We start from the raw sequence: 26,745 nt of genomic DNA, 5'->3' as shown, positions 1-26,745 counted from the left end.
ACCACAGACACAGACACTACCACAGACACAGACACTACCACAGACACAGACACTACCACAGACACAGGCACTACCGCACACACAGATACTACCACAGACACCGGAGGCACCACAGACACCGGAGGCACCACAGACACCGGAGGCACCACAGACACCGGAGGCACCACAGACACCGGAGGCACCACAGACACCGGAGGCACCACAGACACCGGAGGCACCACAGACACCGGAGGCACCACAGACACCGGATGCACCACAGACACCGGAGGCACCACAGACACCGGAGGCACCACAGACAGAACGGGATCTTAAACACTTTGTTTTTTTTGCAGGACCCAACGCATCACACAAAATGGATGACGTTTTGGCTCGAGCGCTACTTTCAACTACTGGCTGAAATTATACAAAATCTCTGTAGCATCATTTTAAATAACTCAATATTCAAGAGGACAAACTAGCCAAAACATCAACTGTGATCCATTCATCTGACACAGACATTTTCTGTTCAATTAAACAGGTTGTAAAACAAGAAATACATTATTCATTGGGTGAGAGTGGTATTTTGAAAACCACATCAAGGCCAGGCAGCCATATCATCTTCTAAATCTCACATCACCAGCCCCCGTCCTCACAGAGCCAGACCCTCAGCAGATTGAGTGACAGACACTGTCACCACCAGGACACATTCCACGGGATTAACATCAACATCTGGATCAACAAGGTGGCAGAAGGAGTGTGTGTGCGTGTGTAGGTGTGTGTGTAGGTGTGTGTGTAGGTGTGTGTGTGTAGGGGGGGGGGGGGGGGGGGGGGGGTTACAGGCCAGTTGGTTCCCTGCGTCTCTTAACAAAGAAGTGCTAAGGGAGGCATCATGTCTGCTCCACAGCTAAACACCACTTCAAAACCTGTCCAACACATCCACAGGTCAATGGGACCTCACTATTACGTGGGCCGTCTTACCTCGGGCTGTACTTGGTCCATTGACCTACAACAATATTAACATCAACCATAGAGCCTCCGGAGCACATTTTGGTGGGTACTCAACAGTCCCCCATCTACCCCCTGTGTCCTGGTCAACGTCAAGGTGGGTACTCAACAGTCCCCCATCTACACCCTGTGTCCTGGTCAACGTTTAGGAATGTTACTCAGCTTGGCAACTAGAGGAGCCCAATAAACAACCGTGTCTACCCACCCGTCTGACCAATAGAGGAGCTCAGTGCTGGAAAGTCACTTTCACACCCAGTTAAAGGCCTACTATGTCATTAAACCAGCCTGTAAATACAACTAACCTTCTCATGTAGCGGTCATTATAACACAATACCTCTGGCTGTATGGGGTCATTATAACACACCACCTCAATACCTCTGGCTGTATGGGGTCATTATAACACACCACCTCAATACCTCTGGCTGTATGGGGTCATTATAACACAATCCCTCTGGCTGTATGGGGTCATTATAACACACCACCTCAATACCTCTGGCTGTATGGGGTCATTATAACACACCACCTCAATACCTCTGGCTGTATGGGGTCATTATAACACACCACCTCAATACCTCTGGCTGTATGGGGTCATTATAACACACCACCTCAATACCTCTGGCTGTATGGGGTCATTATAACACACCACCTCAATACCTCTGGCTGTATGAGGTCATTATAACACACCACCTCTGGCTGTATGGGGTCATTATAACACACCCCCTCAATACGTCTGGCTGTATGGGGTCAATATAACACACCACCTCAATCGCTCTGGTTGTATGGGGTCATTATAACACACCACCTCAATACCTCTGGTTGTATGGGGTCAATATAACACAATCCCTCTGGCTGTATGGGGTCATTATAACACACCACCTCAATACCTCTGGTTGTATGCGGTCAATATAACACACCACCACAATACCTCTGGCTGTATGGGGTCATTATAACACACCACCTCAATACCTCTGGTTGTATGGGGTCATTATAACACACCACCTCAATACCTCTGGCTGTATGGGGTCATTATAACACACCTCAATACCTCTGGTTGTATGCGGTCAATATAACACACCTCAATACCTCTGGCTGTATGGGGTCAATATAACACACCTCAATACCTCTGGCTGTATGGGGTCAATATAACACACCTCAATACCTCTGGCTGTATGGGGTCAATATAACACACCTCAATACCTCTGGTTGTATGGGGTCATTATAGCACACCTCAATACCTCTGGCTGTATGGGGTCATTATAGCACACCTCAATACCTCTGGTTGTATGGGGTCAGTATAACAATACCTCTGGTTGTATGCGGTCAATATAACACACCTCAATACCTCTGGCTGTATGGGGTCAATATAACACACCTCAATACCTCTGGTTGTATGGGGTCATTATAGCACACCTCAATACCTCTGGCTGTATGGGGTCATTATAGCACACCTCAATACCTCTGGTTGTATGGGGTCAATATAACACACCTCAATACCTCTGGTTGTATGGGGTCATTATAGCACACCTCAATACCTCTGGTTGTATGGGGTCAATATAACACACCTCAATACCTCTGGTTGTATGCGGTCAATATAACACACCTCAATACCTCTGGCTGTATGGGGTCAATATAACACACCTCAATACCTCTGGCTGTATGGGGTCAATATAACACACCTCAATACCTCTGGCTGTATGGGGTCAATATAACAATACCTCTGGTTGTATGCGGTCAATATAACACACCACCACAATACCTCTGGCTGTATGGGGTCATTATAACACCATACCTCTGGCTGTATTGGGTCATTATAACAATACCTCTGGTTGTATGGGGTCATTATAACACACCACCTCAATACCTCTGGCTGTATGGGGTCATTATAACACACCTCAATACCTCTGGCTGTATGGGGTCATTATAACACACCTCAATGCCTCTGGCTGTATGGGGTCAATATAACACAATGCCTCTGGCTGTATGGGGTCAATATAACACAATACCTCTGGCTGTATGGGGTCAATAAAACACACCAGGTTAGTAATGGAGATCCATCTACTTTACTTTCCATCTTCTACTAGACACCAACATCCCCTTCACACCACCTCTACAGAGCAGACAGACTTACCCCCACACCACCTCTACAGAGCAGACAGACTTACCCCCACACCACCTCTACAGAGCAGACAGACTTACCCCCACCTATACAGAGCAGACAGACTTACCCCCACACACCACCTCTACAGAGCAGACAGACTTACCCCCACACACCACCTCTACAGAGCAGACAGACTTACCCCCACACACCACATCTACAGACCAGACAGACTTACCCCCACACACCACCTCTACAGACCAGACAGACTTACCCCCACACACCACCTCTACAGACCAGACAGACTTACCCCCACACACCACATCTACAGAGCAGACAGACTTACCCCCACACACCACCTCTACAGACCAGACAGACTTACCCCCACACACCACCTCTACAGACCAGACAGACTTACCCCCACACACCACCTCTATAGACCAGACAGACTTACGCCCACACACCACCTCTACAGAGCAGACAGACTTACCCCCACACACCACCTCTACAGAGCAGACAGACTTACCCCCACACACCACCTCTACAGAGCAGACAGACTTACCGCGCTGGCGTCGACATCACTGTGCACCGCCACTGTTTTGATACCCATCTTCTTACATGTTTTCATCACCTGCCAGAGACAATGAAGAAGACGTGTGATCAGCTTCTATTCAATACATCAATAATAATAATAGTCTATAATGTTTACTAGGTGCTATAGACCTGCTATAGGCGCAGTAGAGAGATGAGACACGGTGTAGCTTAGGAGGGCTTTCATCCTGTCTCTCTGTCTTTTAACCTGAGAACCGGTGATGCTTAGTTAACACACAGTCTTACCCTGCAGGCGATCTCTCCTCTGTTTGCAATAAGGATCTTATCAAAGGTCTAGTAGGGTGAAAGGGAAGAAAGAGATTAGTTTGGGAACTCATTGTCACAACAAATCATTTGCTCCTGTGTGTGTGTGTGTGTGTGTGTGTGTGTGTACCAGTAAACACGTAGAAACACAGTAAGTGAAAGCGTCTGGTTCTGTCTTTCCGTTCCTCTGGTCTGAACACCTTATTAAATGAAACGTCTTTCCTCTGTCCCCTCTCCCCCCCCACTCACAGCTCAACCCCCTGCCTGTCCTACTGCTAAACACTATGGCCAGAGGCAAGGTTGGCGGTTTGAAGATGAAAGGACAAAGCTAGGAGGATGTGACATGTTGTTTATATTGGGGATGGAGGGAAATTAAGGTTTCCCCTTGTAACATTTAGAGAGAAAGGATAATACTCTGCTAGCAACAAATAAAATGCATTCTGTGTGACTCAGGTTCATGTTGACAAACCTCCACAAGTCATGACAAAGTACTGTTTTTAAATCAGAGGTCTGTCAACACAAAGTACTGCATTTAATCAGAGGTCTGTCAACACAAAGTACTGCATTTAATCAGAGGTCTGTCAACACAAAGTACTGCATTTAATCAGAGGTCTGTCAACACAAAGTACTGTTTTTAAATCAGAGGTCTGTCAACACAAAGTACTGCATTTAATCAGAGGTCTGTCAACACAAAGTACTGCATTTAATCAGAGGTCTGTCAACACAAAGTACTGTATTTCATTTCAATACAGAACTACTCCTATCCTTCCTGGCATCATGTGACAACCCTGCACCCAGTGAGCCATACTACTCCTATCCTTCCTGGCATCATGTGACAACCCTGCACCCAGTGAGCCATACTACTCCTATCCTTCCTGGCATCATGTGACAACCCTGCACCCAGTGAGCCATACTACTCCTATCCTTCCTGGCATCATGTGACAACCCTGCACCCAGTGAGCCATACTACTCCTATCCAATGTTCCCTCTATACTGCACCTTTAGAGACTGAACGCCACTGAGTTCACCCCATTAGTTTGCACTACAGGGCCTTCGGAAAGTATTCAGACCCCTCGACTTTTTCCACATTTTGGTACGTTACAGCCTTATTCTAAAATGGATTAAATACGATTTTTTTAAATCCTCAGCATCTATATGCATTGCCCCATAATGAAACAGAGAAAAAGTTTTTTTTTTTAATGTTTGCAAATTTATAAAATAAAAATAAAAAAATTGCTTAGTAGTATTCAGACCCTTCGTTATGAGACTCGAAATTGAGCTCAGGTGCATCCTGTTAACATTGATCATCCTTGAGATGTTTCTACAACTTGAATGGAGTCCACCTGTGGTAAATTCAATGCATTGGACATGATTTGGAAAGGCACACAGCTGTCTATATAAGGTCCCACAGTTGACAGTGCATGTCAGAGCAAAAACCAAGCCATGAGGTCGAAGGAATTGTCCGTAGAGCTCCGAGAAAGGATTGTGTCGAGGCACAGATCTGGGGAAGGGTATCAAAACATTCCTGCAGCAATCAAGGTCCCCAATAACATAGTGGCCTCCATCATTCTTAGCCTCCATCATAGATCTGGCCACCCGGCCAAACTGATCAATCGGGGGAGAAGGGCCTTGGTCGGGGAGTTGACCAAGAACCTGATAGTCACTCTGACAGAGCTCTAGAGATCCTCTGTGGAGATGGGAGAACCTTCTGGAAGGACAACCATCTTTGCAGCACTCCACCAATCAGGCCTTAATGGTAGAGTGGCCAGACAGAAGCTACTCCTCAGTAAAAGGCACATGACTGCCCACTTTGAGTTTGCCAAAAGGTACCTAAACACTTTCAGACCATGAGAAACAAGATTCTCTGGTCTGATGAAACCAAGATTGAACTCTTTGGCCTGAATGTTAAGCATCACTTCTGGAGGAAACCTGGCACCATCCCTACAGTGAAGCACGGAGGTGGCAGCATCATGTCTGGAGGAAACCTGGCACCATCCCTACGGTGAAGCATGGAGGTGGCAGCATCATGCTTTGGGGATATTTTTCAGTGGCAGGGACTGAGAGATTCTTCAAATAGCCACTTTTTGCCTCAATGACAATACCACCCATACCTTATCACAACACAACTGACTGGCTCAAACGAATTAAGGAAAGAAATTCCACAAATTAACTTTTAAGAAGGCAAACCTGTTCATTGAAATGCATTCCAGGTGACTACCTCATGAATCTGGTTGAGAGAATGCCAAGAGTGTACAAAGCTGTCATCAAGGCAAAGGGTGGCTACTTTGAAGAATCTCAAATCTAAAATATATTTAGATTTGTTTAACACTTTTTTTGGTTACTACATGATTCCATATGTGTTATTCCATAGTTTTGATGTCTTCGATATTATTCTACAATGTAAAGAAAAACCCTTGAATGAGGCGGTGTTGTACAACTTTTGACCAGTAGTGTATGTAAATGTGATTTCAGTTTTTTATATATTTTTTTAATTAGCAAAACAAATTCTAAAACAATGTTTTTGCTTTGTCATTATGGGTTGTGTGTATATTGATGGGGGGGTGATGATTTAATCCATTTAGAATATGGTTGTAATGTAACAAAATGTGGAAAAAGTCAGTCAGGGGGTCTCAATACTTTCCGAAGGAAAAAGGGGTTTTTCTGTGATCGAATCAACATTATATCAGCCCCTTTTCAACGCAACAAGCCAAAACAAATCTAACTTTGCAAGATTGAGTCTGTGATGTTGTAGGCAGAGCTGGAGCACAACGGAGTAGAATTCTATTGGCCCATGAGCTGTCTTTCAATCCCCTGTAGGATATATATCAAAAGCTATTTGCATGTTTAAATGTTATGGGATTTGCTCCACTGGTTTTGTCGGTAGGCCTACATTATGCTCCAATAGCATGTCTGTCTAAAACTGTAAGGGTACAGCCTCTGTTCACTGTAAACGCTCGCCGGACGCTCGCCTGAAATGTGCTCAGTGCCTCCCCATTGGTCCTAGCCTTCCATGCATCCTTGTGACAGCCCTGCACCCTGTGAATCATATGTTACCTTCTCATTGGAATCATAAACAGTGGAGTACTGGACTCGACTGGACGCCACACAGCATCTGGACTGGAAAGAGGCATGCTGCGGGGAAACATTTCAGAAACATGAACGTTATAGTACCATCATAAACACCACTCTTCGCTATTCTTTATAATGGACACATGCCGAACATCACAAAGAGGTGAAGGTTAAACGTGATGGCAGCGGTGTTGTTTCTATTACACCAACAGCGCCCAGTATTGCTGAGCTGGAACGAAGGCATATCCCGATATTACGATTGCTGTTCAGGTCACAACGTTACATTCAAGGACAGTTTTTCATTCAAAGACAGTTATATTTAGTCATGTGGTGAAGGTTCGACCAGTTCAGGATTGTGTTATATAGTGTAACAACTTATTAGCAAGATGCTAACGGGTTGGACGCTTTGACATTGACAGAGGAGGAACGGACGAAGCTGTACATTCTCTAATACGAATAACTTAAACATTTATACCGCGAAATTAAACATTTAAATGTCAGAGTAGAGAATGCTTACATCTTACAAACTTCAAAAGAAGACAGACGGCTTGAGAGAAGGTGTGTGAGTGACAGGCAGACTTGCTGGCTTGACAGACAGACTTGCTGGCTTGGCAGGCTAGCGAACAGATGTCCGATTGTGTGGTGCTAGAAACTTGCATTAAAAGGCATAGATTGTCGGATGTTTCGGTTTTGCAAGAGCTCTTCATGAATTTCAAATAACTAGCTACAAGATTAAGTTTACAATAACTGACAGCTCACCTTAGCAACAAGCAAAACTCTTCGCAGGGTTGAAGTGATCATGTACGCCGCCATGTCTGTCCGGGTTGAGGGGAGCGCAGTAGTGACGTATGACAGGGGAGTGTGCTCCGTCTTCCAATCAAATCGAGTAACCGGACGTAGAAGTACGTACGTAGAAGGACGTCGGTAGAGCTTGAGCGGTTTCAATGTATTTAGACTGAATGGACCATACAGTAGCCTACTTTTAGAATGCAAAGCCTCGTCTTACTTCTTTGTCCATCTGTTTTCTCACCTTCTCGCCTGTTTTCCTACCTTTTCAAATGATATGAACAACAATGATGTTGAATATTATCAACATAGTAGGCATTTCGAGTGACATTTGGAATTTGTGGACTTTTACAGAGATAAGCCTAGAAGAAATCCATTATTCCTATATTTTCATAATGTAATTGTAGTGTCATACAGTAGACTACAGTCATGTACAATATCAATGTATCTTCATTATTCTCTGGAAATGGGGAAGAAATCTATAAAAACTGAACTGATGGAATTAGGTCTATATCTGGGTTTATTTGGGTTGGCCTATAGACTTCTTTCCCCAACTCTTTAACCGTTCTTTCCTGTTGTATCGTCTCTCGTTATTGTCCACTGCAATGACAGGAATAAAAACAGAACACAGCAGGCCGTGTAAACTCCAACCTGCGCGGTGTTAAAATACACATACGGACCGCACTATTTGCGATGTTGAGTGTCAGGTACACGGTATGTTCGCGTGGGTATTCGAACACCGCTCCAGACTTTGTCCTCGCTGACTTTACTCGTGTAAAATACAGTCATGTACAATATTTTTTGGTTTGTTTTTAAAATGGTCGAATTAATAAACTAAAGGGGTCTCATTTCAATGACCTTTTTTTTTTTTAAAACGAACAAACTTGAAATAACAAAACAAGTTGTATTTCTCATTAAACAATAGTTAGGTGGCGATCAATCCAAGTTGTCCAGCCATATTAAGGATAAAGTAATCCCTTCTCCACATAAATAATGAATCATTGAATTGATGATTCTGAACAATAGACGCATGATAATTTATGCATAAATGTAATTTATTATCTTACATATCAGTAGGGTACATATACAATTTAGACTTGTATACATTCCATATCATACTTGTTGGTGTAGGGAGCGTTCAAACTGAACTTTCTTTTAATGCAAAACATTTACAGAGAGACACGAATTTAAAAAAGGAATTAAGACAGGCATTTTTAAACATCACATTCATTTTACTAACACGTTTGTTAACATAATATAGACTTACAGAAAAACAACACAGCAACTTTCTTTTTATATAAATTATGTCTCATCGGGGCATCTCGAGAGGTCGTTCATGGAGGACAACGCATCAACCTGTTCAACTTCAACAAAAAACTTGTTTACAATTTTTTTTTTTTAAATGTGCACAATTAAACTAAGGTTAACTTTGGCACTTATTTAAAATACTTTTAAATAGTTCATGTTCAGTCTCAAAACTCCCAATCAACTGTAAAAATAACCGATCTCAAAATGACAACGAAAGACTGATAATTAAACAACCATCGAAAGAAAAATAACGTTTGTTTTTTATATAAGAGATTTTCTTCTTTGGCTTCCAATGTTTTAGTGCAACGTTCTTGATTCATATTTCAATCGCGCGTAAAGCGTCCATTTAGGCCAGTCAGATGCTCATTGTATTTGTTGCCTGTTTTTCCTTCATTTTTTTTGCCGTCGTTTTCCCGTTAGTCTTGAGTGTGGTCCTCAGACATACCACTCACTGAAGTTGGACGAGAGGTTGCTGTGTCCGCTACCGAGGACCGCAGAGTCCGGGGACATGGTGCTCTGGGTCTCCGAAGCAGGGGACACTAAACTCGGGGGCGTCGAGGACTCATATCCGCTGCTGGCTCCGGGCGAAGTGTCTGCTACTGACAACGAATCATGCACCTAAAATAAATCAAAACAAATCTGTCAAAAAACACTCCCTCAAAGATGACCACAATTTCGGCACAAAAGTCCCCACAATTTTGTCACAGAACAAAGTTGTCCAGGACAAGTATATTTTGGCAAAGACAGAAAACTGACCTTCATATGTTTTCTCAGAGAGCTGGGGTGTGTGTAGGACTTGACACACTTCTTGCACAGATAGGGCTTGTCAGACGTGTGAACGTGCAGGTGTTTCTTGCGGTCACTGCTGTTGGCGAAGCGTCTGTCGCAGCCGAAGAAATCACACATGAACGGTTTCTCCCCTGGAGGAGAACAGAAAGAGGGGATTAGTTGAAATGTGTTTGTTGGTTTAAATACAGTCACAGTTGTTTTCAAATATCTGATACGATGTAGTTAAATAAAACCCTAAGCACATCAACAAATAAAAACATGGGAGAGTTATGAATCATTTTTGAAGGACACAGGCAGTACACCAGCCTGGGGACACTTACCTATAAACTTTCTAAACAACCTCACTTCACACAAAACTCAAATCAGATGTCTAAAACTGACGTTTATATCCATGAGAAATTCAACCTGCAGACATCAAATCAAAATTAAATCAAACTTTATTTGTCACATACAACAAGTGTAGACCTTACCGTGAAATGCTTACTTACAAGCCCTTATTAACCAACAGCGCAGTTCAAGAAGAGTTAAGAAAATATTTACCAAATTAACTAAAGTAAAACAAATATATATAAAAAGTAACACAACATAACAATAATGAGGCTATATTTCGTTTTAAATTACCTGTGTGAGTTCTCTTGTGTATCTTCAAGTTCTCAGAGCGCGCAAAGACCTTGCTGCACGCGGGGAACGGACACGCGAAAGGCTTCTCTCCAGTGTGCACCCGAATATGATTCACCAGCTTGTATTTGGCCTTGAACGATTTGTTCTCGCGTGGGCACTCTTCCCAGAAGCAGGTGTGGCTACTCTGCTCGGGCCCACCGACGTGCTCCACGGAGACGTGCGTAACCAGCTCGTGCATGGTGCCGTAGGTCTTGCCACAGCACCGGCTCGCCCCGCCGGGCTGGTCCGGGTCTATCCACTTGCAGATCAACTCTTGCTTGATGCACTGCTGCCGCATGAAGCGGAAGAACGCGGCTGGGTGATGATGGTGGTGAGCTGCCATGCCCATGTTGTGACCCATGGCCCCATATTGGCCGTAAGGATCGCTCCTTGGACCGGAAACATGGTGATACTGGTCCGCTCTCCCGAATACCTCCCCTGGTAGCCCCAACCGGCCGCCCAGCACGTTAGCAGAGCCGTGGTGCTGGTCGTGCATCCCGGGAAAGAGGAGGTGTCCATGCCCGTGGCCCTGGCCCTCTACGTGTGAGTGATGGATAGACCCAGCCATAGTCCTGAGGAGAGAGTGCTGATCGCTGGCAGGGGAAGAGTCTCCGAATCCCCGGTTACGCAGGATAAAGTCCCGTGTGGAGTTGGCGTAGGATGGGCCATACCCGGGTCCCTGGCTGGCGATGTGGACCGACTCCATAAAGCTGGGGTCTCTCTCCTGCATCTCGACTGGTGAATGCGCTGAGTGGTGCCTTTGGAACGCGCTCGCACTGACCCCTGAGCCTGATTGCTGGTGACCTCCCTCCAACAGCATCACAGCACGAGCCTGGGCTCAAAGTAAATATGTGAACTGTAGGCGTGCGTAGAAAGCGGTTGAAGAAGTGTCCAAAAGCTCTAAATAAAAATATGTTTCTTTCTCAAATGAGGACTCAATATCTTGCCGCAAAACACATTCCAGATAATTCCTCAGCACCCCAAGGAGAAAAAACTTCCCCAAGCTGTGAATTAATAGTTTTGCAGGAGTCTCAACGGGAATGTGGCAGGTCATTTACCCGGGAATGAATAAAGGTCTTGTGGTAAATGTTCAGAATGCTGTTTGTAAGTATGACTGTTCACTACAACGTGAAAATGCTTATCCCGGGTCTTCAAAGGGCACTTCTTTACCTCCCCTTTTTACAGGACCCCGGGTGTTCACCAAACGCACTCTAATTGGCCACTGCAGCTCATCCCGATCCCAGCCATTCCACCAATTACAGGCAAGCGTCTCATGACTAATCGATGTTTGCTCCGCCCATGTTTTATTACTTTGGAAAGTCTTAACGGGAAAATGACAAATGTTAGGTGAAATCCTGAAAGTGAAACCAGTCACTTCCTTTACGTTGCTTGAATGCTGATAAGTGACGGGGGAAAAATATGCATTAATTTGTGTGGAAAGTATATATTTTCACTCACACAACACACACACAAGCGTTTAATAATACGTTTTGCAAGCTAACCATATGTTATGTCAGATCAAAGCTAACATCTGTTTTAACTGATGCACCTCAGCCATACAATTTCATTAGGCCTAAATAAACCCCCCCAGGGAGATTTATGTTTCAAGTGAATAAAATGGACTTACAGCAAGGAGAAGAATGACCCCCCCCCCCCCCCCCCCCAAAAAAAAAGTTCCATTGCTCCATGGTTACAGTTACGCACGGCCCTACCTCTTTTGTCCCGCTGGAAACACCACAGGAGTGAGTCGAGTTCAAAGGCAGCCCTGCAGCTCTGGGTTGGAGGGAAAAAACAACCTTTCAGTCTTAGAGAATGAAGTGTCTCTGTGGAAACGTAAAACATTAACCCTGTCCTGTTAGAGGCGCAGAGGAAGATACAACAAAACAGCTATATGGGACCAAAATACAATTGCAAATGTTTGAAATCCGATTCCAAATGATTAGCAGAATCTTCAAGACTTTTCATTTTGGAACATGACATGGCATCCCATGTTCCTTACTATCCACTGAATGTGTCAAACCATATATAGAATGAAAAGTGGATATTCTGCAAACTAAATACTTGATATTCTATTGCGAATTCAATTATGTGACAAATGCCCAAGGAAAAGTTGAATTTCTTACAATTCCACGTTTTACATTTAGTAAATATATCGTTGTGGCCACAACTATCAAATTATTTAGATAGAAATGATACAGTTTATAACAAAATCAAACGTGGCAAAAGGAAACAACGTTTATTTTTGCTAATCGGGGGAGGAAAAAACCCATCAACCAACATGGATTACATTTGAAGTAAATCTGTCTTCTCATGATAGGCTATAGAGGGCATTGACATTATGCATATGTAGTCCCGGCCTATAGATGCCACAGATGTTCACTTGGCGAGCGTCCTCGTGCTTACCACTGGGGGGCGCATCTCAATAATTCCGAGTATATTCTCATCTCCCTTTCCTTCGAATCCACTGATCTGAAAAGACTGGAGTGAGGAAATAAATCACCTTCATCCGCCATATTGCTTTCTTCTGTTTTCCAAATCAGTGCCGCCTGAGCTGAAGGAATAGGTGATGAAGAGAGGACGCCATTTTACACCATTGGGATACGGTCATAGATCTGCCAGTTTTTCTTACAACTATGTGGGGACGGACCACCTGGTTCTAACCGGGTTTACGGCCAATTTACAGAATATGCCTCATGCTCCTCGGTAGTCCAAAACCTGGGCGGACCGCGTTAAGATCAACGTGGTTTCCCCAAAATCAGCGCGGTTTCTATCTGCAGCTGCAGGAAGCATAAAGGACAGAGAAAGGCAAGACAGCCAGCCCGAGGCCCGTCTCTACTACCATGCAGCGGCCGGGTGGTCGCCATCGCCACAATGGCCACTCTCTGCTCCGCAATAACAATTCCATGATCTCATACATCGCTTCTCCTTCACCGCGCGCTTCCACCACGGGCGCCTATGCGGAATACTCCACCAACAACAACAGGCCGATAAAGCCCGAGCTGGTCTGCAAATGGACAAACCACGAGCACCGTGACCGAACTTCAAAACAAAGGATATGCGACCAAACTTTCAGCTCCATGCACGAGCTGGTGGACCACGTAAGCACCGAGCACGTCGCTGGGCTCGAGCCCCTGAGCCATGTTTGTATGTGGGAAGAATGCCTGAGAGAAGGAAAGGCGTTTAAAGCCAAATATAAACTGATAAACCACATCAGGGTACACACTGGGGAGAAACCGTTCTCCTGCACTTTCCCAGACTGCGGGAAAGTGTTTGCTCGGTCGGAAAACCTCAAGATTCACACGCGCACGCACACAGGTATGTAGATTATGTTCCATAAAGGACACTGGGAATGCCAACAAAGAACCTACCCTTTCGTCTCCTTCATTCCATAGTGAAAGGTTATGTTATTCTACATGACGTCATTGGGCCTATATACTAAAAGTAAACAATGGGACAACATTTCAGATGTATATACAGTAGGTTAGTCACTGCTTGCCAGACAGGCAGAGCACGTCATCATGTTGACATGTTCCACACACAGTCCTATTCAGGAAGTAGCCTGTTTGTGGAGTAGTAGACTACACTGTGTGGTGAGGTTTGGCCATTGATAAGAAGGGAAGGTCCAGGGAAGCCAGCTGTAGAAAAGGGACATTGTTCTCAGTCAGTGAAGTGACACTGTTTGACATATTTTATGCAGCTACATCAACTCGAGGCTGACAGATGGAGCACGGTACACAGGGTAGGGTGGAGCGCGGTAATCACGGTAGGGTGGAGCGCGGTAATCGCGGTAGGGTGGAGCGCGGTAATCGCGGTAGGGTGGAACGCGGTACACAGGGTAGGGTGGAGCACGGTACACAGGGTAGGGTGGAGCACGGTACACAGGGTAGGGTGGAGCACGGTACACAGGGTAGGGTGGAGCGCGGTACACAGGGTAGGGTGGAGCGCGGTAATCACGGTAGGGTGGAGCGCGGTAATCACGGTAGGGTGGAGCGCGGTACACAGGGTAGGGTGGAGCACGGTACACAGTACACAGGGTAGGGTGGAATGCGGTAATCACGGTAGGGTGGAGCGCGGTACACAGGGTAGGGTGGAGCGCGGTAATCACGGTAGGGTGGAGCGCGGTACACAGGGTAGGGTGGAGCGCGGTACACAGGGTAGGGTGGAGCGCGGTACACAGGGTAGGGTGGAGCGCGGTAATCACGGTAGGGTGGAGCGCGGTACACAGGGTAGGGTGGAGCGCGGTTCACAGGGTAGGGTGGAGCTTGTATGTTGTGTTGAAGATGTTTAGTCCTGTGACTGATGTCATCATTCTATTTCCTCCCCCATAACACATTTCACCTCTCTTTCTAGGTGAGAAGCCATTTCAGTGTGAGTTCCCCGGCTGCCTGCGGAAATTCGCCAACAGTAGTGACCGTAAGAAGCACTCGCAGGTTCACACCAGCGCCAAACCGTACGACTGCAAGTCCCACGGCTGCTTCAAGTCCTACACGCACCCCAGCTCCCTCAGAAAACACATGAAGATCCACCTCAACGCACTCAAGTCCTCTCCTACCTCCGAACCCATAGACCTGTCGTTCACAGGGATTCTTGGGAAACGTAGTTCCCGGGATTACGTAGCTTCACGGACTAACTGCTCGTCCTCCAGGCTCTCGCTGGCTCCGACGGTGTCCAACATGAAGGAGTGGTACGTGTGTACCAGGACCACAGGTCAGGGACAGAACTACCTCCAACTCACAGCAGACCAGATCAAGTCAGAACCGTGCGGTGCTGATGAGGAGTATTATAACCCCACGTAGCAGGAGGCTTTGCATTAGGGACCGTGTCCACTACAATGGATCCTAAATACAGGGGTAGAAGCTGTAAGGACATGACATACGTCTCGTATCAATATGGCCATGTGATTATTTAAAACACTTATTATTATTATTATTTTAACCTTTTATTTAACTAGGCTAGTCAGTTAAGGACAAATTCTTATTTACAATGACGGCCTACCCCCGGCCAAACCCGGACGACACTGGGCCAATTGTGCGCCGCCCTAGGGGACTCCCAATCACGGATATGATACAGCCTGGATTCGAACCAGGGACTGTAGTGACACAACTCCATGCACTGAGATGCAGTGCCTTAGACCGCTGCGCCACTCGGGAGCGATGAGCACAGCACACTTCCCCTGTCAATATGGAGATGGACAGATGTAATGGAGACTTACTGTATGTGTGAATGTCTGGGCCAGTGTTCATAATGAAGTGCCGTGTAAGAGTGCTGATCTGGGATCAGGTTAGCCTTTTAGATCATAATGAATACTAGAGAGAGGACCAGATCCTAGTGCTGATCTGTGATCGGGTTAGCCTTTTAGATCATAATGAATACTAGAGAGAGGACCAGATCCTAGTGCTGATCTGGGATCAGTTTAGCCTTTTAGATAATAATGAATACTAGAGAGAGGACCAGATCCGAGTGCTGATCTGGGATCAGTTTAGCCTTTTAGATAATAATGAATACTAGAGAGAGGACCAGATCCTACTGCTGATCTGGGATCAGTTTAGCCTTTTTAAAATCATATTGAAAAAGATAGCATTAGACAAGGAGGACCTGATCCTGGATCAGCACTCTGAGGCTCTTTATGAGTACAGGCCCTGATGTCCGTGTGTTATCTAATGAGAAGCCGTAGCCATGAAATGTATTGCCATAAGAGATTAAAGACAACACCCCTCTGATTGACACCCGGGGGCCTGTATTCACAGAGCGTCTCAGAGTAGGAACGCTGATCTAGGATGTAAAAGACAAAACTGCTTTGTAAATACGGGGCCTGATCCGAGTTAGATTCTTAAAGATATTTGAGCTGCGCTTGATTTACTTATTTATGGAGTTGATTGGTCCATTGGTTCCTGTTGATTGACTGTTTTTGGAGTTGGCACTTTTCTGATTGGTCCATTGGTTCCTGTTGATTGACTGTTTTTGGAGTTGGCTCTTTTCTGATTGGTCCATTGGTTCCTGTTGATTGACTGTTTTTGGAGTTGGCTCTTTTCTGATTGGTCCATTGGTTCCTGTGTACCAGGCAAACTAAATCAAGCGCATCTCAAGTATTTGACAAATGTAATGGACTCATGTCTGGTTGTATAGTTACGCTACTGAAGCAGAGCGTCCGGTGTAGTAATGTAAACATGAAGGTACCTCCGAGACGGTTTGCTCCGTTCCAGTAACTGTCAGACAGGATCTCTAAAGACTACTTCCAATGGAAGAAATGGTTAACGTCCCCTTGACAGCAGCTCCGGCCCTGTAGAAGCCATGTTATGATGTACTCAATGACTTGGGTGTAAAACCGTGATGGGGTTTCGTTGAATTCTGAATGTGAGAAACGTTGCCAGAACCTCATGATGAGTCACTCTGTTTACATGTGACTGTGCTGATCAGTGTGGCGGTCGTTGCTGTGTTGACTTACAGCGACAAGGTTTATTATATTTTCTGAACATGTATTATTGTGTTTTAAATCTATTTTCTCAGCCTTTCATAGTGCCTCATTAAACCCTATTCCCACATTGATATGTCTATTGGTGAGCTGTTAATTACCACACAACAGATTCATCCTCTATCTATGCTAATAACAGGTGATTTCAGTCAGACAAATATGTTTTCTACGTGGTCAAAGTGAATAGAAACTGTGTGTATAAATAACAATAAATACTCATCATTTCCCCCAGAAGTAACAAGTTGTCATTGCTTGTTTTTAAGCAGTATTGACAAGTGAATTATATTGACTATATAAGGGGCTTCATCTTTTGTTCTGGGAAGCACCATGAATGGCCTTTCTCTGTTTCTATTCACTTTGAAAGTTGAAAATGCTACTTTCTCGTTTGCATTATATACAGGAAGTGCCTTTGTGAATGGTAGGAATCAACCAGATGAAGAGACTTGAGGAAAATAGTCCAACCTGACAGACCAACTCCAGCCGGTTGCAAGGCGCCTGTGGACCACAAGGCAGCTGCCAGTGGATGAGTAAGAGAGGGCTTTTAACATGGAACCTACCGGGGGAACACTGTTCTGTTGTCCTGACAACACTGCTGAGATGAGTAAGAGAGGGCTTTTAACATGGAACCTACCGGGGGAACAGCGTTCTGTTGTCATAACAACACTGTTGAGATGAGTAAGAGAGGGCTTTTAACATGGAACCTACCGGGGGAACAGCGTTCTGTTGTCATAACAACACTGTTGAGATGAGTAAGAGAGGGCTTTTAACGTGGAACCTACCGGGGGAACAGCGTTCTGTTGTCCTAACAACACTGCTGAGATGAGTAAGAGAGGGCTTTTAACATGGAACCTACCGGGGGAACAGCGTTCTGTTGTCATAACAACACTGTTGAGATGAGTAAGAGAGGGCTTTTAACATGGAACCTACCGGGGGAACAGCGTTCTGTTGTCCTAACAACACTGCTGAGATGAGTAAGAGAGGGCTTTTATCGTGGAACCTACCGGGGGAACAGCGTTCTGTTGTCATAACAACACTGTTGAGATGAGTAAGAGAGGGCTTTTAACGTGGAACCTACCGGGGGAACAGCGTTCTGTTGTCATAACAACACTGTTGAGATGAGTAAGAGAGGGCTTTTATCGTGGAACCTACCGGGGGAACAGCGTTCTGTTGTCATAACAACACTGTTGAGATGAGTAAGAGAGGGCTTTTATCGTGGAACCTACCGGGGGAACAGCGTTCTGTTGTCATAACAACACTGTTGAGATGAGTAAGAGAGGGCTTTTAACATGGAACCTACCGGGGGAACAGCGTTCTGTTGTCCTAACAACACTGCTGAGATGAGTAAGAGAGGGCTTTTAACATGGAACCTACCGGGGGAACACTGTTCTGTTGTCCTAACAACACTGCTGAGATGAGTAAGAGAGGGCTTTTAACATGGAACCTACCGGGGGAACAGCGTTCTGTTGTCCTAACAACACTGCTGAGATGAGTAAGAGAGGGCTTTTAACATGGAACCTACCGGGGGAACAGCGTTCTGTTGTCCTAACAACACTGCTGAGATGAGTAAGAGAGGGCTTTTAACATGGAACCTACCGGGGGAACAGTGTTCTGTTGTCCTAACAACACTGCTGAGATGAGTAAGAGAGGGCTTTTAACATGGAACCTACTGGGGGAACACTGTTCTGTTGTCCTAACAACACTGCTGAGATGAGTAAGAGAGGGCTTTTAACGTGGAACCTACCGGGGGAACAGCGTTCTGTTGTCCCAACAACACTGTTGAGATGAGTAAGAGAGGGCTTTTAACATGGAACCTACCGGGGGAACAGCGTTCTGTTGTCATAACAACACTGCTGAGATGAGTAAGAGAGGGCTTTTAACATGGAACCTACCCGGGGAACACTGTTCTGTTGTCCTAACAACACTGCTGAGATGAGTAAGAGAGGGCTTTTAACATGGAACCTACCGGGGGAACAATGTTCTGTTGTCCTAACAACACTGCTGAGATGAGTAAGAGAGGGCTTTTAACATGGAACCTACCGGGGGAACAGCGTTCTGTTGTCATAACAACACTGCTGAGATGAGTAAGAGAGGGCTTTTAACATGGAACCTACCGGGGGAACAGCGTTCTGTTGTCATAACAACACTGCTGAGATGAGTAAGAGAGGGCTTTTAACGTGGAACCTACCGGGGGAACATCGTTCTGTTGTCCTAACAACACTGCTGAGATGAGTAAGAGAGGGCTTTTAACATGGAACCTACCGGGGGAACAGTGTTCTGTTGTCCTAACAACACTGCTGAGATGAGTAAGAGAGGGCTTTTAACATGGAACCTACCGGGGGAACAGCGTTCTGTTGTCCTAACAACACTGCTGAGATGAGTAAGAGAGGGCTTTTAACGTGGAACCTACCGGGGGAACAGCGTTCTGTTGTCCTGACAACACTGTTGAGATGAGTAAGAGAGGGCTTTTAACATGGAACCTACCGGGGGAACAGCGTTCTGTTGTCCTAACAACACTGCTGAGATGAGTAAGAGAGGGCTTTTAACGTGGAACCTACCGGGGGAACAGCGTTCTGTTGTCCTAACAACACTGCTGAGATGAGTAAGAGAGGGCTTTTAACATGGAACCTACCGGGGGAACAGTGTTCTGTTGTCCTAACAACACTGCTGAGATGAGTAAGAGAGGGCTTTTAACATGGAACCTACCGGGGGAACAGCGTTCTGTTGTCATAACAACACTGCTGAGATGAGTAAGAGAGGGCTTTTATCGTGGAATCTACCGGGGGAACAGCGTTCTGTTGTCATAACAACACTGCTGAGATGAGTAAGAGAGGGCTTTTAACATGGAACCTACCCGGGGAACACTGTTCTGTTGTCCTAACAACACTGCTGAGATGAGTAAGAGAGGGCTTTTAACATGGAACCTACCGGGGGAACAGCGTTCTGTTGTCCTAACAACACTGCTGAGATGAGTAAGAGAGGGCTTTTAACGTGGAACCTACCGGGGGAACAGCGTTCTGTTGTCATAACAACACTGCTGAGAGGGGCTTTTAATGTGGAACCTACTGGGGGAACACCGTTCTGTTGTCCCAACAACACTGCTGAGATGAGTAAGAGAGGGCTTTAAACATGGAACCTACCGGGGGAACAGCGTTCTGTTGTCATAACAACACTGCTGAGATGAGTAAGAGAGGGCTTTTAACATGGAACCTACCGGGGGAACAGCGTTCTGTTGTCCTAACAACACTGCTGAGATGAGTAAGAGAGGGCTTTTAACGTGGAACCTACCGGGGGAACAGCGTTCTGTTGTCCTAACAACACTGCTGAGATGAGTAAGAGAGGGCTTTTAACATGGAACCTACCGGGGGAACAATGTTCTGTTGTCCCAACAACACTGCTGAGATGAGTAAGAGAGGGCTTTTAACATGGAACCTACCGGGGGGGGAACAGCGTTCTGTTGTCATAACAACACTTCTTCCCCATTGTCTTATGTGGCTGATTGGGACACTGACTGCAGATAAAGGGACATTCTTAGACCCGGTGACGCCACTCTGTCTCAGTGGACATAGTCTGGATCCTGAATCACACCTCCTTCTCTATACAGCCCATAGGAGTGGTTGAAAGTAGTGTACTATATTGGGGGCCATCTGAGATGAGCCCACAGCCTGCAAAGTGGGAAAGAGAAAATAGCATGTCTTTTAGGCCCCTATCCATTCTCCATCAAATAGCATGTCCTATAGTCCCCTATCCATTCTCCATCAAATAGCATGTCCTTTAGTCCCCTATCCATTCTCCATCAAATAGCATGACCTTTAGTCCCCTATCCATTCTCCATCAAATAGCATGTCCTTTAGTCCCCTATCCCTTCTCCATCAAATAGCATGTCCTTTAGTCCCCTATCAAATAGCATGTCCTATAGTCCCCTATCCATTCCCCTATCCATTCTCCATCAAATAGCATGTCCTATAGTCCCCTATCCATTCTCCATCAGATAGCATGTCCTTTAGTCCCCTATCCATTCTCCATCAAATAGCATGTCCTTTAGTCCCCTATCCATTCTCCATCAAATAGCATGTCCTTTAGTCCCCTATCCATTCTCCATCAAATAGCATGTCCTTTAGTCCCCTATCCATTCTCCATCAAATAGCATGTCCTTTAGTCCCCTATCCATTCCCCTATCCATTCCCCTATCCATTCTCCATCAAATAGCATGTCCTTTAGTCCCCTATCCATTCCCCTATCCATTCTCCATCAAATAGCATGTCCTATAGTCCCCTATCCATTTTCCATCAGATAGCATGTCCTTTAGTCCCCTATCCATTCTCCATCAAATAGCATGACCTTTAGTCCCCTATCCATTCCCCTATCCATTCCCCTATCCATTCTCCATCAAATAGCATGTCCTTTAGTCCCCTATCCATTCTCCATCAAATAGCATGTCCTTTAGTCCCCTATCCATTCCCCTATCCATTCCCCTATCCATTCTCCATCAAATAGCATGTCCTTTAGTCCCCTATCCATTCTCCATCAAATAGCATGTCCTTTAGTCCCCTATCCATTCTCCATCAAATAGCATGTCCTTTAGTCCCCTATCAAATAGCATGTCCTTTAGTCCCCTATCCATTCTCCATCAGATAGCATGACCTTTAGTCCCCTATCAAATATCATGTCCTTTAGTCCCCTATCCATTCTCCATCAAATAGCATGTCCTTTAGTCCCCTATCCATTCTCCATCAAATAGCATGTCCTTCAGTCCCCTATCCATTCTCCATCAAATAGCATGTCCTTTAGTCCCCTATCCATTCTCCATCAAATAGCATGTCCTTTAGTCCCCTATCCATTCTCCATCAAATAGCATGTCCTTTAGTCCCCTATCCATTCTCCATCAAATAGCATGTCCTTTAGTCCCCTATCCATTCTCCATCAAATAGAATGTCCTTTAGTCCCCTATCCATTCCCCTATCCATTATCCATCAAATAGCATGTCCTATAGTACCCTATCCATTCTCCATCAAATAGCATGTCCTATAGTCCCCTATCCATTCTCCATCAAATAGCATGTCCTTTAGTCCCCTATCCATTCTCCATCAAATAGCATGTCCTTTAGTCCCCTATCCATTCTCCATCAAATAGCATGTCCTTTAGTCCCCTATCCATTCTCCATCAAATAGCATGTCCTTTAGTCCCCTATCCATTCCCCTATCCATTCTCCATCAAATAGCATGTCCTTTAGTCCCCTATCCATTCTCCATCAAATAGCATGTCCTTCAGTCCCCTATCCATTCTCCATCAGATAGCATGTCCTATAGTCCCCTATCCATTCTCCATCAAATAGCATGTCCTTTAGTACCCTATCCATTCTCCATCAAATAGCATGTCCTTTAGTCCCCTATCCATTCTCCATAAAATAGCATGTCCTTTAGTCCCCTATCCATTCTCCATTAAATAGCATGTCCTTTAGTCCCCTATCCATTCTCCATCAAATAGCATGTCCTTTAGTCCCCTATCCATTCCCCTATCCATTCTCCATCAAATAGCATGTCCTTTAGTCCCCTATCCATTCTCCATTAAATAGCATGTCCTTTAGTACCCTATCCATTCTCCATCAAATAGCATGTCCTTTAGTCCCCTATCCATTCTCCATTAAATAGCATGTCCTTTAGTCCCCTATCCATTCCCCTATCCATTCTCCATCAAATAGCATGTCCTTTAGTCCCCTATCCATTCTCCATCAAATAGCATGTCCTTTAGTCCCCTATCAAATAGCATGTCCTTTAGTCCCCTATCCATTCTCCATCAGATAGCATGACCTTTAGTCCCCTATCAAATATCATGTCCTTTAGTCCCCTATCCATTCTCCATCAAATAGCATGTCCTTTAGTCCCCTATCCATTCTCCATTAAATAGCATGTCCTTTAGTACCCTATCCATTCTCCATCAAATAGCATGTCCTTTAGTCCCCTATCCATTCTCCATTAAATAGCATGTCCTTTAGTCCCCTATCCATTCCCCTATCCATTCTCCATCAAATAGCATGTCCTTTAGTCCCCTATCCATTCTCCATCAAATAGCATGTCCTTTAGTCCCCTATCAAATAGCATGTCCTTTAGTCCCCTATCCATTCTCCATCAGATAGCATGACCTTTAGTCCCCTATCAAATATCATGTCCTTTAGTCCCCTATCCATTCTCCATCAAATAGCATGTCCTTTAGTCCCCTATCCATTCTCCATCAAATAGCATGTCCTTCAGTCCCCTATCCATTCTCCATCAAATAGCATGTCCTTTAGTCCCCTATCCATTCTCCATCAAATAGCATGTCCTTTAGTCCCCTATCCATTCTCCATCAAATAGCATGTCCTTTAGTCCCCTATCCATTCTCCATCAAATAGCATGTCCTTTAGTCCCCTATCCATTCTCCATCAAATAGAATGTCCTTTAGTCCCCTATCCATTCCCCTATCCATTATCCATCAAATAGCATGTCCTATAGTACCCTATCCATTCTCCATCAAATAGCATGTCCTATAGTCCCCTATCCATTCTCCATCAAATAGCATGTCCTTTAGTCCCCTATCCATTCTCCATCAAATAGCATGTCCTTTAGTCCCCTATCCATTCTCCATCAAATAGCATGTCCTTTAGTCCCCTATCCATTCTCCATCAAATAGCATGTCCTTTTGTCCCCTATCCATTCCCCTATCCATTCTCCATCAAATAGCATGTCCTTTAGTCCCCTATCCATTCTCCATCAAATAGCATGTCCTTCAGTCCCCTATCCATTCTCCATCAGATAGCATGTCCTATAGTCCCCTATCCATTCTCCATCAAATAGCATGTCCTTTAGTACCCTATCCATTCTCCATCAAATAGCATGTCCTTTAGTCCCCTATCCATTCTCCATAAAATAGCATGTCCTTTAGTCCCCTATCCATTCTCCATTAAATAGCATGTCCTTTAGTCCCCTATCCATTCTCCATCAAATAGCATGTCCTTTAGTCCCCTATCCATTCCCCTATCCATTCTCCATCAAATAGCATGTCCTTTAGTCCCCTATCCATTCTCCATTAAATAGCATGTCCTTTAGTACCCTATCCATTCTCCATCAAATAGCATGTCCTTTAGTCCCCTATCCATTCTCCATTAAATAGCATGTCCTTTAGTCCCCTATCCATTCCCCTATCCATTCTCCATCAAATAGCATGTCCTTTAGTCCCCTATCCATTCTCCATCAAATAGCATGTCCTTTAGTCCCCTATCCATTCCCCTATCCATTGTCCATCAAATAGCATGTCCTTTAGTCCCCTATCCATTCCCCTATCCATTCTCCATCAAATAGCATGTCCTTTAGTCCCCTATCCATTCTCCATCAAATAGCATGTCCTATAGTCCCATATCCATTCTCCATCAAATAGCATGTCCTATAGTCCCCTATCCATTCTCCATCAAATAGCATGTCCTTTAGTACCCTATCCATTCTCCATCAAATAGCATGTCCTTTAGTCCCCTATCCATTCTCCATTAAATAGCATGTCCTTTAGTCCCCTATCCATTCCCCTATCCATTCTCCATCAAATAGCATGTCCTTTAGTCCCCTATCCATTCTCCATCAAATAGCATGTCCTTTAGTCCCCTATCCATTCCCCTATCCATTGTCCATCAAATAGCATGTCCTTTAGTCCCCTATCCATTCCCCTATCCATTCTCCATCAAATAGCATGTCCTTTAGTCCCCTATCCATTCTCCATCAAATAGCATGTCCTATAGTCCCATATCCATTCTCCATCAAATAGCATGTCCTATAGTCCCATATCCATTCTCCATCAAATAGCATGTCCTTTAGTCCCCTATCCAAAATCGATTCTACTGTTACCATAGGGCCTAAGATACTCCTCTTGCCATAGATTCTACTGTTAGCATAGGGCCTCAGATACTCCTGTTACCATAGATACTCCTGTTACCCTGGGGACTCAGATACTCCTGTTACCATGGGGCCTCAGATATCCTGCTACCATGGGGCCTCAGATATTCCTGTTACCATAGGGCCTCAGATACTCCTGTTACCATATATTCTGCTGTTACCATAGGGCCTAAAATACTCCTGTTGCCATAGATTCTACTGTTACCATAGGGCCTCAGATACTCCTGTTGCCATGGGGTCTCAGATTCTCCTGTTACCATGGGGCCTCAGATATTCCTGTTACCATGGGGCCTCAATGTTCCTGTTACCATGAGGCCTCAGATGTTCCTGTTACCGTGGGGCCTCAGATACTCCTGTTACCATAGATTATACTGTTACCATGGGGCCTCAGATACTCCTGTTACAATGGGGCCTCAGCTACTCCTGTTACCATGGGGCCTCAGATATTCCTGTTACCATAGGGCTTCAAATAGTCTTGTTACCATGGGGCCTCAGATACTCCTGTTACCATAGCTACTCCTGTTACCATGGGGCCTAAGATACTCATGTTACCATAGCTACTCCTGTTACCATGGGGCCTCAGCTACTCCTGTTACAATGGGGCCTCAGATATGCTTGATTTGATTTGATGCCTGTTACCATAGGGCCTAAGATACTCATGTTACCATAGATACTCCTGTTACCATAGGGTCTCAGAAACTCCTGTTACCATAGATACTCCTGTTACCATAGGGTCTCAGATACTCCTGTTACCATAGATACTCCTATTACCGTAGGGCCTCAGATTCTCCTGTTACCATAGATACTCCTGTTACCATAGATACTCATTTTACCACAGGGTCTCAGATAGTCCTGTTACCCTAGGGTCTCAGATACTCCTGTTACCATAGATACTCCTGTTACTGGATGGCCTCAGATTCTCCTGTTACCATAGATTCTCCTGTTACCATGGGGCCTCAGATACTCCTGTTACCATGGGGCCTCAGATACTCCTGTTACCATAGGGTCTCAGATAGTCCTGTTACCGTAGATACTCCTGTTACCATAGATACTCCTGTTACCATGGATACTCCTGTTACCATAGATACTCCTGTTACCATAGATACTCCTGTTACCACGGGGCCTCAGATACTCCTGTTACCACAGGGTCTCAGATAGTCCTGTTACCGTAGATACTCCTGTTACCATAGATACTCCTGTTACCATAGATACTCCTGTTACCATGGGGCCTCAGATATTCTGGATCGGTGGAGTTAAATACCTGTCTATATGTGCTGCTGGGTACCTCTGATCTGACCTGGGATTTAATTACATCACAAAGGTTCATCAAAAATATTATCAAGAAAGCACATAAAACAAAAAGAAATCCACGTTGAGTTTATCTAACTCGCTAAGATCGTCTCAGAGAGAGACGTGTTTCATGCTCTGTCACAGTATTTCTCAGAGGTCTGTGTGTGTGTGTGTGTGATTTGCTCAGCAAGAATTTGGAGAAGGAGGGGTGTGTTGGAGGTTGACTAATGCTTATTATCAGTCAATAAACCCTTCAGTAAAACAAGAGACAGAGACACAGAGAGAGAGAGACAGAGACAGAGAGAGACACAGAGAGAGAGACAGAGAGACAGAGAGAGAGAGACAGACACACAGAGAGAGACAGAGAGACAGAGATAGACACAGAGAGATAGACACAGAGAGAGAGACAGGATAATGAAATACTTAGATTGAGGAGAACAGGAGAGCTCCTCCATTAGTCAAGCCAACCATGACACCCCTCTCCAGAGAGAGAGAGAGATGGAGAGAAGAGGAAAACAAAG

At 45.0% G+C, this 26,745-nt stretch overlaps 3 protein-coding genes across 4 annotated transcripts in view; 1 reads left to right on the top strand and 2 right to left on the bottom strand.

The window, feature by feature from the left end:
* The window catches only part of LOC110496964 (propionyl-CoA carboxylase alpha chain, mitochondrial), a 55,499-nt gene extending 47,591 nt beyond the window's left edge, over nt 1-7,908 (bottom strand). For both annotated transcript variants that reach the window (XR_005037353.1, XM_036951488.1), the window contains exons 1-4: nt 7,763-7,908; nt 6,989-7,066; nt 3,917-3,964; nt 3,642-3,710 (exon numbers count right to left, since the gene is read on the bottom strand). Coding sequence is in view for 1 of the 2 variants with exons in the window: in XM_036951488.1 (XP_036807383.1) it covers nt 3,642-3,710; nt 3,917-3,964; nt 6,989-7,066; nt 7,763-7,816 (249 nt within the window). In the remaining variant the exon portion in view is untranslated. The remainder of the gene's footprint in view (nt 1-3,641; nt 3,711-3,916; nt 3,965-6,988; nt 7,067-7,762) is intronic.
* Nucleotides 7,909-8,823: 915 nt separating this feature from the next.
* On the bottom strand, nt 8,824-12,193 carry LOC110495361 (zinc finger protein ZIC 2). The gene is made up of 3 exons (XM_036951486.1): nt 10,508-12,193; nt 9,854-10,017; nt 8,824-9,715 (listed from the first exon to the last, which is right to left on the bottom strand). The coding sequence occupies exons 1-3, from the start codon at nt 11,364-11,366 to the stop codon at nt 9,533-9,535; spliced, it is 1,206 nt and encodes a 401-aa protein (XP_036807381.1). The 5' UTR covers nt 11,367-12,193; the 3' UTR covers nt 8,824-9,532.
* Nucleotides 12,194-12,974: 781 nt separating this feature from the next.
* Nucleotides 12,975-17,247, top strand: LOC110495359 (zinc finger protein ZIC 5). The gene is made up of 2 exons (XM_036951487.1): nt 12,975-13,861; nt 14,897-17,247. The coding sequence occupies exons 1-2, from the start codon at nt 13,387-13,389 to the stop codon at nt 15,340-15,342; spliced, it is 921 nt and encodes a 306-aa protein (XP_036807382.1). The 5' UTR covers nt 12,975-13,386; the 3' UTR covers nt 15,343-17,247.
* The last annotated feature ends 9,498 nt before the right edge of the window (nt 17,248-26,745 follow it).

This window comes from Oncorhynchus mykiss, chromosome 18 (genome assembly GCF_013265735.2).
Source record: "Oncorhynchus mykiss isolate Arlee chromosome 18, USDA_OmykA_1.1, whole genome shotgun sequence".
Taxonomy (NCBI): domain Eukaryota; kingdom Metazoa; phylum Chordata; class Actinopteri; order Salmoniformes; family Salmonidae; genus Oncorhynchus; species Oncorhynchus mykiss.
The sequence above is the reverse complement of the archived record's forward strand: the minus strand, read 5'-3'. Positions and strand labels throughout refer to the sequence as shown.